This window comes from Pan troglodytes, chromosome 10 (assembly GCF_028858775.2).
Source record: "Pan troglodytes isolate AG18354 chromosome 10, NHGRI_mPanTro3-v2.0_pri, whole genome shotgun sequence".
Lineage (NCBI taxonomy): Eukaryota > Metazoa > Chordata > Mammalia > Primates > Hominidae > Pan > Pan troglodytes.
This window is the reverse complement of record NC_072408.2, coordinates 129165846-129178110: the sequence shown is the minus strand read 5'-3', so window position 1 is coordinate 129178110 and position 12265 is coordinate 129165846. Positions and strand designations below refer to the sequence as shown.

The window sequence follows — 12265 nt, the reverse complement described above, 5'->3', positions numbered from 1 at the left end:
AAAATATAATTTCAGTTTTTTTTTTTTTTTTTTTTTAGAGACAGAGTCGTGCTCTGTCTCCCAGGCTGGAGGTACAATGGCACAATTACTCACTATAGCCTCAACCTCCTGGACTCAAGCAATCCTCCCGTCTTAGCCTCCCAAGTACCTGTTACCACAGGCGACACCACCATGCCTGGCTAATTTTTTATTTTTTGCAGAGATGGGGTCTTGCTGTGTTGCCGAGACTGATCTTGAACTCCTGGCCTCAAGTGATCCTTCTGCCTCGGCCTCCCAAAGTGGTGGGATTACAGGCTTGAGCCACTGCACTTGGCCCACAAGACATTTTGTGATCCTTTTCTTCTAAGTCTTCAAAATCTGATGTGTATTTTGCACTTATACCACACCTCACTTCAGATGAGCCACGTCTCAAGTGCTCAGTAGCCACGTGTGGCCAACAGCTACTGTTCCAGATGGCACAGTTCTATAAGATCACCTCCATGAAATGGATAAGCATTTATGCAACCTGGATGAAGTGTGGGGTAGGACAAACTGGCAAAATAAAGAAATGTTTTCTTTCAGGAGGCAGTTATATCTGTGAACTTTGAAAGTTACTGTTTCTGTTAACTTATCAGTTAATGGATATTTATCTGATTTAAGCTTCTTTAGAATTGGAGATACTAAAGTTGGACTTAAGCCATTATCACAGTTAGAAATATATATTAACCTATAAACGTTCATAATAGTTTGCTGCCTGAGATGGGGTAGTTATTAAATATCTTCAGTGTTAAAGAAAATCATCAGGCCAGGCGCAGTGGCTCATGCCTGTAATCCCAGCACTTTGGGAGGCCGGGGCGAGTGGATCACCTGAGGTCAGGAGTTCGAGACCAGCCTAACCAACATGGTGAAACCCCATCTCTACTAAAAATGCAAAAATTAGCTGGGTGTGGTGGCGCACGCCTGTAATCCTAGCTACTCAGGAGGCTGAGGCAGGAGAATCGCCTGAACCCAGGAGGCGGAGGTTGCAGTGAGCTGAGATCGCACCATTGTACTCCAGCCTGGGTAAGAAGAGCGAAACTCCATCTCAAAAAAGAAAAAAAAAAAGAAAAGAAAATAGTCAATGACTTGTTATTTAAATGATCTTTTTTTCTTTGGACTGCTGTTAATAGGTGGCTACAGTTTCAGAAAAGTCACGTATAATGGAACTGGAGAAAGACCTAGCATTGAGAGTACAGGAAGTAGCTGAGCTCCGAAGAAGGCTAGAGTCCAATAAGCCTGCTGGGGATGTGGACATGTCACTTTCCCTTTTGCAAGAGATAAGCTCTTTGCAAGAAAAGTTAGAAGTCACCCGTACTGACCACCAGAGAGAAATAACTTCTCTGAAGGAGCATTTTGGAGCCCGGGAAGAAACTCATCAGAAGGAGATAAAGGCTCTGTATACCGCCACGGAAAAGCTTTCCAAAGAGAACGAGTCATTGAAAAGCAAGCTGGAGCATGCCAACAAAGAGAACTCAGATGTGATAGCGCTATGGAAGTCCAAACTGGAGACTGCCATCGCGTCCCACCAGCAGGCGATGGAAGAACTGAAGGTATCTTTCAGCAAAGGGCTTGGGACAGAGACGGCAGAATTTGCTGAACTAAAAACACAAATAGAGAAAATGAGACTAGATTACCAACACGAAATAGAAAATTTGCAGAATCAACAAGACTCTGAACGGTCTGCTCATGCTAAAGAGATGGAAGCCTTGAGGGCTAAACTGATGAAAGTTATTAAAGAAAAGGAAAACAGTCTGGAAGCCATCAAGTCGAAACTGGACAAAGCAGAAGACCAGCATCTCGTAGAAATGGAAGACACGTTAAACAAATTACAGGAAGCTGAAATAAAGGTAAAGGAGCTAGAGGTACTGCAAGCCAAATGCAATGAACAAACCAAGGTTATTGATAATTTTACATCACAGCTCAAGGCTACTGAAGAAAAGCTCTTGGATCTTGATGCACTTCGGAAAGCCAGTTCCGAAGGTAAATCGGAAATGGAGAAACTTAGACAGCAGCTTGAGGCAGCTGAGAAACAGATTAAACATTTAGAGATTGAAAAGAATGCTGAAAGTAGCAAGGTTTGTATTGACATCCTCCATTCTTTTCTTTTCCATTTGTTATTCTTGTTTTGCATTATGTTACTTTTGAGTTGAGATCATTCATCTTCCAAATTGCTGATTTAATTAAATTGCTTGATGTCCCCAGTTGAGTATAGTGTAGTATGTTCTGAGTATCTCAAGTATGGTTTCATCTGAGGAGATTAGAGAAAATAATGGCTCAACCATGTGAATTTATTTTGGTTGCCTGTTATCTGGGTACCTGATCTATTTATCTCTGGGCTATGCTGTGACTTCAAATTTAAGCTTAGCTCCAGTCTATAATCTGTTTAAAATAAAGAATGCCCTAACACTATGGTGTTAAGATAAATGAATGAATGAACAGAAACTTAAAAGATCGGCCAGGCGCAGTGGCTCACGCCTGTAATCCCAGCACTTTGGGAGGCTGAGGCAGGTGATCACCTGAGGTCAGGAGTTCGAGATCAGCCTGGCCAACATAGTGAAACCCCATCTCTACTAAAAATACAAAATTAGCCTGGCATGGTGGCGGACACCTGTAATCCCAGCTACCCAGGAGGCTGAGGCAGGAGAATCGCTTGAACAACCCGGGAGGCGGAGGTTGCAGTGACCCGAGATTATGCCACTGCACTCCAGCCTAGGAGACAGAGCAAGACTCCGTCTAAAAAAAAAAAGGAAAAAAAAAAAAGCTTAAAAGATCATCTCCTCCTCTTCTAACCACATATAGTCAGGTGCCACATAATGATGTTTCAGTCAACAATGGACCACATAAACAAAGGTGGTTCCATAAGATTATAATATGGTATCTTTACCTTTTGTATGTTTAAATATGCTTTGATACACAAATACTTAGCATTGTATTACAATTGCCTACAACATTCAGTACAGTAACATTTTATACAGGTTTATAGTATAGGAACAATAGGCTGTGCCATGTAGCCCAGGTGTGTAGTAGACTATACCTTCTGTGTGTAAGTGCACCCTGTGATGTCCCCACAACAATGAAATGCCTAATGATGCATTTCTCGGAAGATATCCTGGTTCTTAAGCAATGCATGACTGTAATTGCTTATCTATAGGGTTATGTATAAAAACAGACTGAATTCAGTGCTTCTTGACTATTATAAATTAACATGTTGGCCGGGCAAGGTGGCTCATGCCTGTAATCCCAGTACTTTGGGAGGCCGAGGCAGGCGGATCCCTTGAGGTCAGGAGTTTGAGTCCAGCCTGGCCCCTGTCTACTAAAAATACAAAAATTAGCCAGGTGTGGTGGTGTGCGTCTGTAGTCCCAGCTACTCAGGAGGCTGAGGCACAAGAATTGCTTGAACCCGGGAGGTGGAGGTGGCAGTGAGCTGAGATTGTGCCACTGTACCCCATCCTGGGCGACAGAGCGAGACTCCATCTCCAAAAAACAAAAAAAACAAAAACCAAAAAAAACCCATGCTGTGATAAATAACATTCACAGCAAAATTAAGTGTAAGAGCTTGGAGCCCTTTGCATGGCAGAAATCTCACTGGAGTTTTTTTCTGTGGCATAGTGAGAACACGATCTGTCCCCTCCTTTTCTGGGGGAAATACTGAACAAGTGTGCATGTGGTCAAGGCTTAGGAAATTACATGAAACATTCGCCAGCTGCATTCCTTACTAACTAGCCTTGTTAAATGTCATCTTTATCTTTAAAGGTGGTTCGAGGAATTGTTTCCCAGTCCTGCCACTAGTTGAGGCACTGGTATTGATGCTCAATGTTCTGAACTTTTTTGTGGGAGAAGCTGCTCTATTGGCAAAGAAGGAAGGGTTGTGATGGTTAAATGGGGTGAGGTGAGGACTGACAAACAGCAAAAAATTGCTAACTAACCATAGTCGAAGATGACAAACTGGTTACAGGAAATTTTTCTCAAATCTCCTCATGTGGTTCCGAAATACTAATCAAAACACAAAAATTAATTAGAAGATAATATTTAGCTAATGTTAGTTTACTTTTTAACATCAAGAGTTCGTGAAAGCCAAGTTCTAATGACTATTGTCCAGTGGATTGTTTTGTTTTGTTTTGTTCTGTTTTTTTTTGAGACAGTCTCATTCTGTTGCGCAGGCTGGAGTGCAGTGGCACAATCTCGAGTCACTGCAACCTCCACCTCCCAGGTTCAAGCGATTCTCCTGCCTCAGCCTCCCGAGTAGCCAGGATTACAGGCACCCGCCATCATGCCTGGCTCATTTTTGTATTTTTAATAGAGAGAGGGTTTCACCATGTTGGCCAGGGTGGTCTCGAACTCCTGACCTCAAGTGATCCACTGACCTCGGCCTCCCAAAGTGCTGGGATTATAGGCTTCAGCCACTGCACCTTGCCTGTCCAGTGGATTTTTAAATTTTATTTTTATTTAAATGTCAAAATACTTCAAGCATATACACAAATAGAGAAAATATGTAGACCACATATATTCGCATCTTAAGGTTTTTGTTTTTATTTATTTATTTTTTAAGACAGAGTCTCGTTCTGTCACCCTCACTGCAGCCTCCGCCTCCCAGGCTCAAGGGATTCTCCTGCTTCAGCTTCCCCAGTAGCTGGGATCACAGGTGTGTGCCACCACGCCGGGCTAATTTTTGTATTTTTAGTAGAGACAGGATTTCACCATGTTGGCCGGGCTGGTCTTGAACTCCTGACCTCAGCTGAGATCTGCCAACCTCGGCTTCCCAATGTGCTGGGATAACAGGTGTGAGCCACTGTGCCTGGCCTTAAGGTTTTTTTTTTTTTTTTTTGGAGACAGAGTCTCGCTCTGTGGCCCAGGCTGGAGTGCAGTGGCATGATCTCGGCTCACTGCAGCCTCCACCTCCCAGGTTCAAGCGATTCTCCTGGCTTAGCCTCCTGAGTAGCTGGGACTACAGGTGCGTGCCACCACGCCCGGCCAATTTTTTATATTTTTAGTAGAGACGGGGTTTCACCATGTTGGCCAGGATGGCCTCGATCTCCTGACTTCGTGATCCGCCCACCTCTGCCTCCCAAAGTGCTGGGATTACAGGCGTGAGCCACCGTGCCCAGCCAAGGTTTTTAAAGTCTAGGAAATGAAATTGCTCAAGTAGCTCATTTAGAAAGTAAGCATCCACACCTTCTGCTTTAGATCATGCTGGTACTCCAAGTTACAATGAAGTATAGAAAAATAGTCTATTTTGACTATTTAAAAATAGTCTCTGGGCACAGTGGCTCATGCCTCTAATCCCAGCACTTTGAGAGTCCAAAATAAGAGGATTGCTTGGGTCTAGGAGTTTGAGACCAGCCTGGGCAGCATGGTGAGACCCCATCTCTCTTTTCTTTTCTTTTTTTTTTTTTTTTTTTTTTTGAGGCAGGGTCCCACTGTGTCACCCAGACTGGAGTGCAGTGGTCTGGTCTCGGCTCACCCAACCTCCGCCTCCCAGGCTCAAGCGATTCTTCTGCCTCAGCCTCCCAAGTAGCTGGGATTACAGGAGCATGCCACCACGCCCAGTTAATTTTTGTATTTTTAGTAGAGATGGGGTTTCACCATATTGGCCAGGCTGGTGTTGAACTCCTGACCTCAAATGATCCACTTGCCTCAGCCTCCCAAAGTGTTGGGATTACAGGCATTAGCCACCGAGCCCAGCCAGAGACCCCATCTGTAAAAAAATTTTTTAAACATTAGCTGTAGTGGCACGTGCCTGTAATCTCAGCTGCTTAGGAGGCTGGTGCTGGAAGATCACTTGAACTCAGGAGTTCTAAGGCTGCAGTGAGCCATGATCACACCACTGCACTCTAGCCTGGGTGACAGGGGAGACCCTGTGTCAGAAAGAAAGAGAAAAAAAAAAAAAAAACACAAAAATAGCCATTAGGAAATCATATCGTAGAACTGATTGTTTGAAAAGTCATTGACTTCTTAGAATTAAAAACCAACACCAAATTTGTATTCCTTTCAGTTTTGTTTTATGTTTCTCATAAGTTTTTTACATTTGTTTATTTTTTTTCTTCTCATTCTCTTTTGTTTTCCTTTTGTTCATTTGCTTCTATACCATGTAACTCTGTGTGTTAGGCTAGTAGCATTACCAGAGAGCTCCAGGGGAGAGAGCTAAAGCTTACTAACCTTCAGGAAAATTTGAGTGAAGTCAGTCAAGTGAAAGAGACTTTGGAAAAAGAACTTCAGATTTTGGTAAGTACCTGTTGGGAATCTGAATCTCAGGGTTTCTGGCCATTTCCTATTTTAAAAAATCCTCCAGTAAGAAATATTGTAGCTGTTTTCTTTCTCTTTCTAAGTGTTGATTCAACTTGAGTGTATTAGTTATTGGCTGATAAATATTGTCCTTTGAGGGGAATCGGATCAAACCCAAACAACAAAGGTAGGTATTACTTTTTTTTTTTTTTTAATCTATCCCTTTGCCTCTGGTAATGCACTGCTTTGAAATGTTATTGACTACTTAGTTTTACTAAACACAGAGCCCTTCCAAGTTATACATCGAACACAGTTAGGTTTCATATTGAATGAGGCTCCTTCATATTGAATGAGGCCCCTAAACTGTGATTATCAGGGCACTAGCTGTCCTGGGCCGTAGGCGCCCTCTGTTGGCGAGGCAGGATGCTTGCTGTCTAATTAAATAAATTAAAAGAAATCTAACTCAGTTTATTCCACCTCAGAAAATTACCTTCCATTTTATATGTTTTCTCTTTCCTTAATCTCAAGTTGTATGGCATATGTATATTTTTTACCTTTTCTCAACTCTGTTCCTTCCTACTTGCCTCCTGCACCGAAAACCCGAGTTTAAACAAGGCTGATACTCATGAGTAGTGCCAGTGGTACCCACCCACATGCCATGGAAAGAAAAGCCAGAGGCTTATGGAGAAACTAGACAAGAGGCATATGTGCCACGCAGGGTCAGCTGTCCCAGGTCCTCCACATCCCTTCCTCTTCCCCATTCATTACACTTCTGTGCTATTAACAGTGTGAATTAACGTGTGTGATCTTTTTTTTTTTTTTGAGACTGAGTCTTGTTCTGTTGCCCAGGTTGGAGTGCAGTGGCGCGATCTCGGCTCACTGCAGCCTCTGCCTCCCAGGTTCAAGAAATTCTCCTGCCTCAGCCTCTTGAGTAGCTGGGATTACAGGCGCCTGTTACCACGACTGGCTAATTTTTGTATTTTTAGTAGAGATGGGGTTTCTCCATGTTGGCCAGGCTGGTGTTGAACGCCTGACCTCAAGTGATCTGCCCACCTCGGCCTCCCAAAGTGCTAGGATTATAGGCGTGAGCTACCGCGCCCAGCCTGGTGTCCTTTAAGAAAATGTTTTGAGTTCATTGCTCCTCTGCCCTCCTCCCAAGCTTTTAGGAAGCCTTGCCTTTTTTTTTTTTCCCCTAAGTTAGAGTATCCTTCCGTATATCTTAGGACAAGACATGCCACCTTGAGTCTGGCTGTGGGATGGCACAGGGGGCAGCCTGTGGGCTTGGATGCACTGTGGCCCCTGCACCATCTTTTCATAATCCTATCTAGTTAGAAATACTCATGTAACAACCTTCTTGATGTAGCTAGCTCGAAGTTCATCTCAGGACAACCAGGAGAGTGATATTTAGCTTGGCCTATTGTCATGTTTAGAAAAGAAGACCTTGAACAGTAAGTGACTTATGGGCCTTTTCAGTTTCAAAAGTAGCGACACAGACCTAGATTCAAGACATTAGATTACTCTCAGAAATAACAAACTTCAGAGCTTTGTTCACCATTTCACACAGATTTCTGAAGAGAAGGTCTGCTGTTTGAGAGGTGGCCGCATGAAGCATACACGTGCACCCTATGTATACACGCACATGCATGTACTTACCTAAGTATGAACATGCCTACATGGGCATGCTGGTGAACCTGCCTTCCCACGTGTCCATACACACACATGCAAACTGCACTCTTTTGTGTGTATACATGCACCTGTGTATGACCCACATGTGGTAGTAATTGGTGTCATATGTTTCAAGTGTATTAGTTTTAATAAAACAAGACCAGCAACAAAAAGTAGACAGTATCGTAGTTATAATTCATAGAAACTTCTTGTCTTTACAATTAGAAATCTTTCTGTTCAGAATCTCTGATTCTTTTTCTTTAGAAAGAAAAGTTTGCTGAAGCTTCAGAGGACGCAGTCTCTGTTCAGAGAAGTATGCAAGGTATGTCTTACCAGAGCGTGTGCAGATTGCTTTAAAAAATATCATTCTTTCATACTGGAGCTGGCCTGTGGAGTGCACAGAGTTACACTGCCCGTAGCCTAATTTCACTCTCCTGGAAGTTCCTGCCGTGCTCAGAAAGACTGGCTTCCATGGGTTTCCTGAAGCCTCAAACTCCCAATTTTTTCTTCTTTTAGCTTAAGGCTTGTTCTATATTAAAATGTAAGTATTCCTGGGAAGAGTGTTATTTATGCTTTCATCATTGATAGCTTTATTGAGTTTTAATTGGAAGGAGGAAAGAGAGATGAGTGGAAAGGGCCTGATGCCTGTCTGAAGTACTGATTCAGGGAGGCCAGAGACAGCGGCAGACCTGCTTCTTTCAGGCTGGACACAGCCATGTGATTTGTAAGGGGACTTTTTAGTATTCCTGTGTTCTCAGATCTCTTGAGCATAATATTTGACTGGGTTGTAAGACAGCCAAGCTCCAGATAGCTTATTAAATATGAAACATATTAAACTTCTAACTTTTATCCTGAATAGAAACTGTAAATAAGTTACACCAAAAGGAGGAACAGTTTAACATGCTGTCTTCTGACTTGGAGAAGCTGAGAGAAAACTTAGCAGGTAAGAAGACATCTCTGGTGACTAAACATTAAATACAGTAGGCTTTCCCGTATTCGAGACAGTTGTAGTATGTTATATAACAAATGTACTATTCAGGCGTAGCCTCTTCACTCATCATGGTGATATAACAATGTGATGAAATACTTGTTTGAGATCTGTAACCTCCAGCAAGTCCTCTTTGCTCTGTTTTCACAAGAGCCAGAATCTGCCACATCTCACTACTCCCACTGCTATCCTTGCTCCAAGCCAACGGCCATCTTTCATCTGAGCTACCCTGACAGCTGGCCCTTGGGGCTCACTGCTGCTGCCTGTGCCGGCTTCGGTCTGTTCTCAACACAGCAGCCACAGCAATCCTTTTAATACGAAGTCAGATCATGTCGCTCCTCTCCTCAAGGTCATCCAGTGACTCCCATCCCACTCAGGGAAAGCCGTGATCCTTACACGATCAGGCCCTATTACCTCTCGGATTTCATCTGGGACCCCCTTTCCCTGTTCATTCCACTCCAACCACTTCAGCCTCCTTGTGTTGCTCAGACGTGGTGGGTGTTCCTTTCTCAGAGCCTGTGCACTTGCTTTTCCCCATTCCCTCACTTCCTTCAGGTTTTCCCTGAAATGTCAGCACCTCAGGGAAGCGCCATCTGAGATTCTAACCTCCTTCCCAGCTCCTTTGCCTGCATTTATTTTCCTTCCTCTTAGCACTTACCGCTATTAATTATATGATTTATTTTCGTTATCTTGCTTATTGTGTGCCTTCTTCACTAGAATGTGATTTTTATGAGGACAAGAATTGCTGTGTGAAAATATTACCAGAGCAAGAATACACTCAGTCAGTTTTTGTTGATATAACACAGCCGTGCTATTCTTTTTTTCTCTATATATTTAGATATGGAGGCAAAATTTAGAGAGAAAGATGAGAGAGAAGAGCAGCTGATAAAGGCAAAGGAAAAACTGGAAAATGACATTGCAGAAATAATGAAGATGTCAGGAGATAACTCTTCTCAGCTGACAAAAATGAACGATGAATTACGTCTGAAAGAAAGGTATATGTGACTGTTGAAAAGAGTGCCGACTTTAGGTTAGGCTCTGCGGCAAGCTCTAGGTGGGAGGGGAGACAAAATGTTTAGGATTGTTACGTTTTAAAGTTTCCCGTCTCTGTTCTTTTCTGTTATTACCTCATTGTGTCCTTGAATCAACTATTTAACCTTCTAAAATGGGTTTTACCTATCTTTCTTGTCAAGAACAACAGAATTAAGGAATACAATACTATTTATAGACCTTTTGGTGACTTGTAAAGAAAAGATAATAAGGCCGGGTGCGGTGGCTCATGCCTGTAATCCCAGCATTTTGGGAGGTCAAGGTGGGCGGATCACTTGAGGTCAGGAGTTCGAGGCCAACCTGGCCAACATGGCGAAACCTTGTCTCCACTAAAAATACAAAATTAGCCAGGCGTGGTGGTGCAAGCCTGTAATCCCAGCTACTGGGGAGGCTGAGATGAGAGAATCACTTGAAACCCAGGAGGTGGAGGTTGCAGTGAGCTGAGATTGTGCCACTGCACTCTAGCCTGGGCAATAGAGAGAGACTCCATCTAAAAAGAAAGAAGAAAAAAGAAAAGGTAGTAGTTTACCAATGACAATAATATATTTTACAGGCAGTTAAAAAAATATATAGATGTGTTTATATATAGATGTGTATATAGATGTATATATACATATACGCTTTTTTTTTTTTTTTTTTTTTTTTTTTGAGACGGAGTTTTGCTCTTCTTGCCCAGTCTGGAGTGCAATGGTGCGATCTCAGCTTGGTGCGATCTCAGCTCACCACAACCTCCGCCTCCTGGGTTCAAGCAATTCTCCTGCCTCAGCCTCCCGAGTAGCTGAGATTACAGGCTTGCGCCACCATGCCTGGCTAATTTTGTATTTTTAGTAGAGACAGGGTTTCTCCATGTTGGTCAGGCTGGTCTCGAACTCCTGACCTCAGGGCCTTGGCCTCCCAAAGTGCTGGGATTACAGGCATGAGCCACCGTGCCCAGCCTTTAAAAATATTTTTAACTTTTTTTTTGAGATAGAGTCTCATTCTGTGGTCCAGGCTGGAATGCAGTGGCGTGATCTCGGCTCACTGCAGCCTTCACCTCCCAGGTTCAAGCGATTCTCCTGCCTAAGCCTCCCTAGTAGCTGGGACTACAGGCACGTGCCACCACACCCGGCTGATTTTTGTATTTATAGTAAAGATGAGGTTTTACCATGTTGGCCAGGGTGGTCTCAAACTCCTGACCTCAGGCGATCTGGCCGCCTTGGCCGCCCAAAGTGCTGGAATTACAGGCATGAGTCACCGTACCTGGCCTGAACTTATTTTAATAGGAAACACATTATCTATTACTATGGGCCATGCACTGTGCTAACAGCTTTCTAATTCTTATTATCCTACGAAGTGAGTTTAGCATTATTCCCATTTAAAAGAAAAAGAGGCCAGGCACTTTGGGAGGCTGAGGCGGGCAGATCGCCTGAGGTCAGCAGTTCAAGACCAGCTGGGCCAACATGATGAAACCCTATCGCTACTAAAAATACAAAAATTAGCCAGGCATGGTGGTGTGCACCCGTAATCTCAGCTACTTGGGAGGCTGAGGCAGGAGAATCGCTTGAACCCAGGAGGCGGAGGTTGCAATGAGCCAGGATCATGCTGCTGCACTCCAGCCTTGGTGACAAAGCTAGACTCCGTCACAAAAAAATGAATAAGGCCAGGCACTGTATGTAGCTCATGTCTGTAATCTCCCTGCACTTTGGGAGGCCGAGGTAGGCGGATCACCTGAGGTTGGGAGTTCAAGAACAGCCTGACCAACATGGAAAACCCCGTCTCTACTAAAGATACAAAATTAGCCGGGTATGGTGGCACATTCCTGTAATCCCAGCTACTCAGGAGGCTGAGGCAGGAGAATCAGTTGAACCCGGGAGGTGGAGGTTGCGGTGAGCTGAGGTAGTGCCATTGCACTCCAGCCTGGGCAACAAGAGTGAAACTCCGTCTCAAAAAATAAAAATAAAAATAAATAAATAATAACAAGGAAGGGAGGGAGGGAAACTGAGGCTTACTGGGGTGAAGCCTGAGGTTTCAGATCTGGGCAGTCTGGTCCCAGAGCCCCTCCTGCTCTTAATAACTACATTGTAGCCCGGGCGTGGTGGCTCAGGCCTGTAATGCCAGCACTTTGGGAGGCTGAGGCAGGCGGATCACGAGGTCAGGAGTTCAAGAACAGCCTGGCCAACATAGTGAAACCCTGTCTCTACTAAAAAAAATACAAAAAATGAGCTGAGCATGGTGGCAGGTGCCTGGATTCCCAGCTACTCAGGAGGCTGAGGCAGGAGAATCATTTGAACCTGGGAGGCAGAGGGTGCCGTGAGCCAAGATCGCGCCATTGCACTCCAGCCC

The 12265-nt window shown here is 43.9% G+C and overlaps 1 protein-coding gene across 37 annotated transcripts in view; it reads left to right on the top strand.

Moving 5' to 3' along the window:
* The window catches only part of CLIP1 (CAP-Gly domain containing linker protein 1), a 154672-nt gene that overhangs the window by 83213 nt on the left and 59194 nt on the right, over positions 1 to 12265 (top strand). For 36 of the 37 annotated variants that reach the window (XR_010148170.1, XR_010148169.1, XM_063786085.1 and 33 more), the window contains 5 exons: positions 1149 to 2093; positions 6124 to 6240; positions 8170 to 8227; positions 8765 to 8848; positions 9732 to 9888. Coding sequence is in view for 35 of the 37 variants with exons in the window: in XM_063786085.1 (XP_063642155.1) it covers positions 1149 to 2093; positions 6124 to 6240; positions 8170 to 8227; positions 8765 to 8848; positions 9732 to 9888 (1361 nt within the window). In the remaining 2 variants the exon portion in view is untranslated. The remainder of the gene's footprint in view (positions 1 to 1148; positions 2094 to 6123; positions 6241 to 8169; positions 8228 to 8764; positions 8849 to 9731; positions 9889 to 12265) is intronic. The other variant, XM_054663733.2, reaches the window with a different exon arrangement.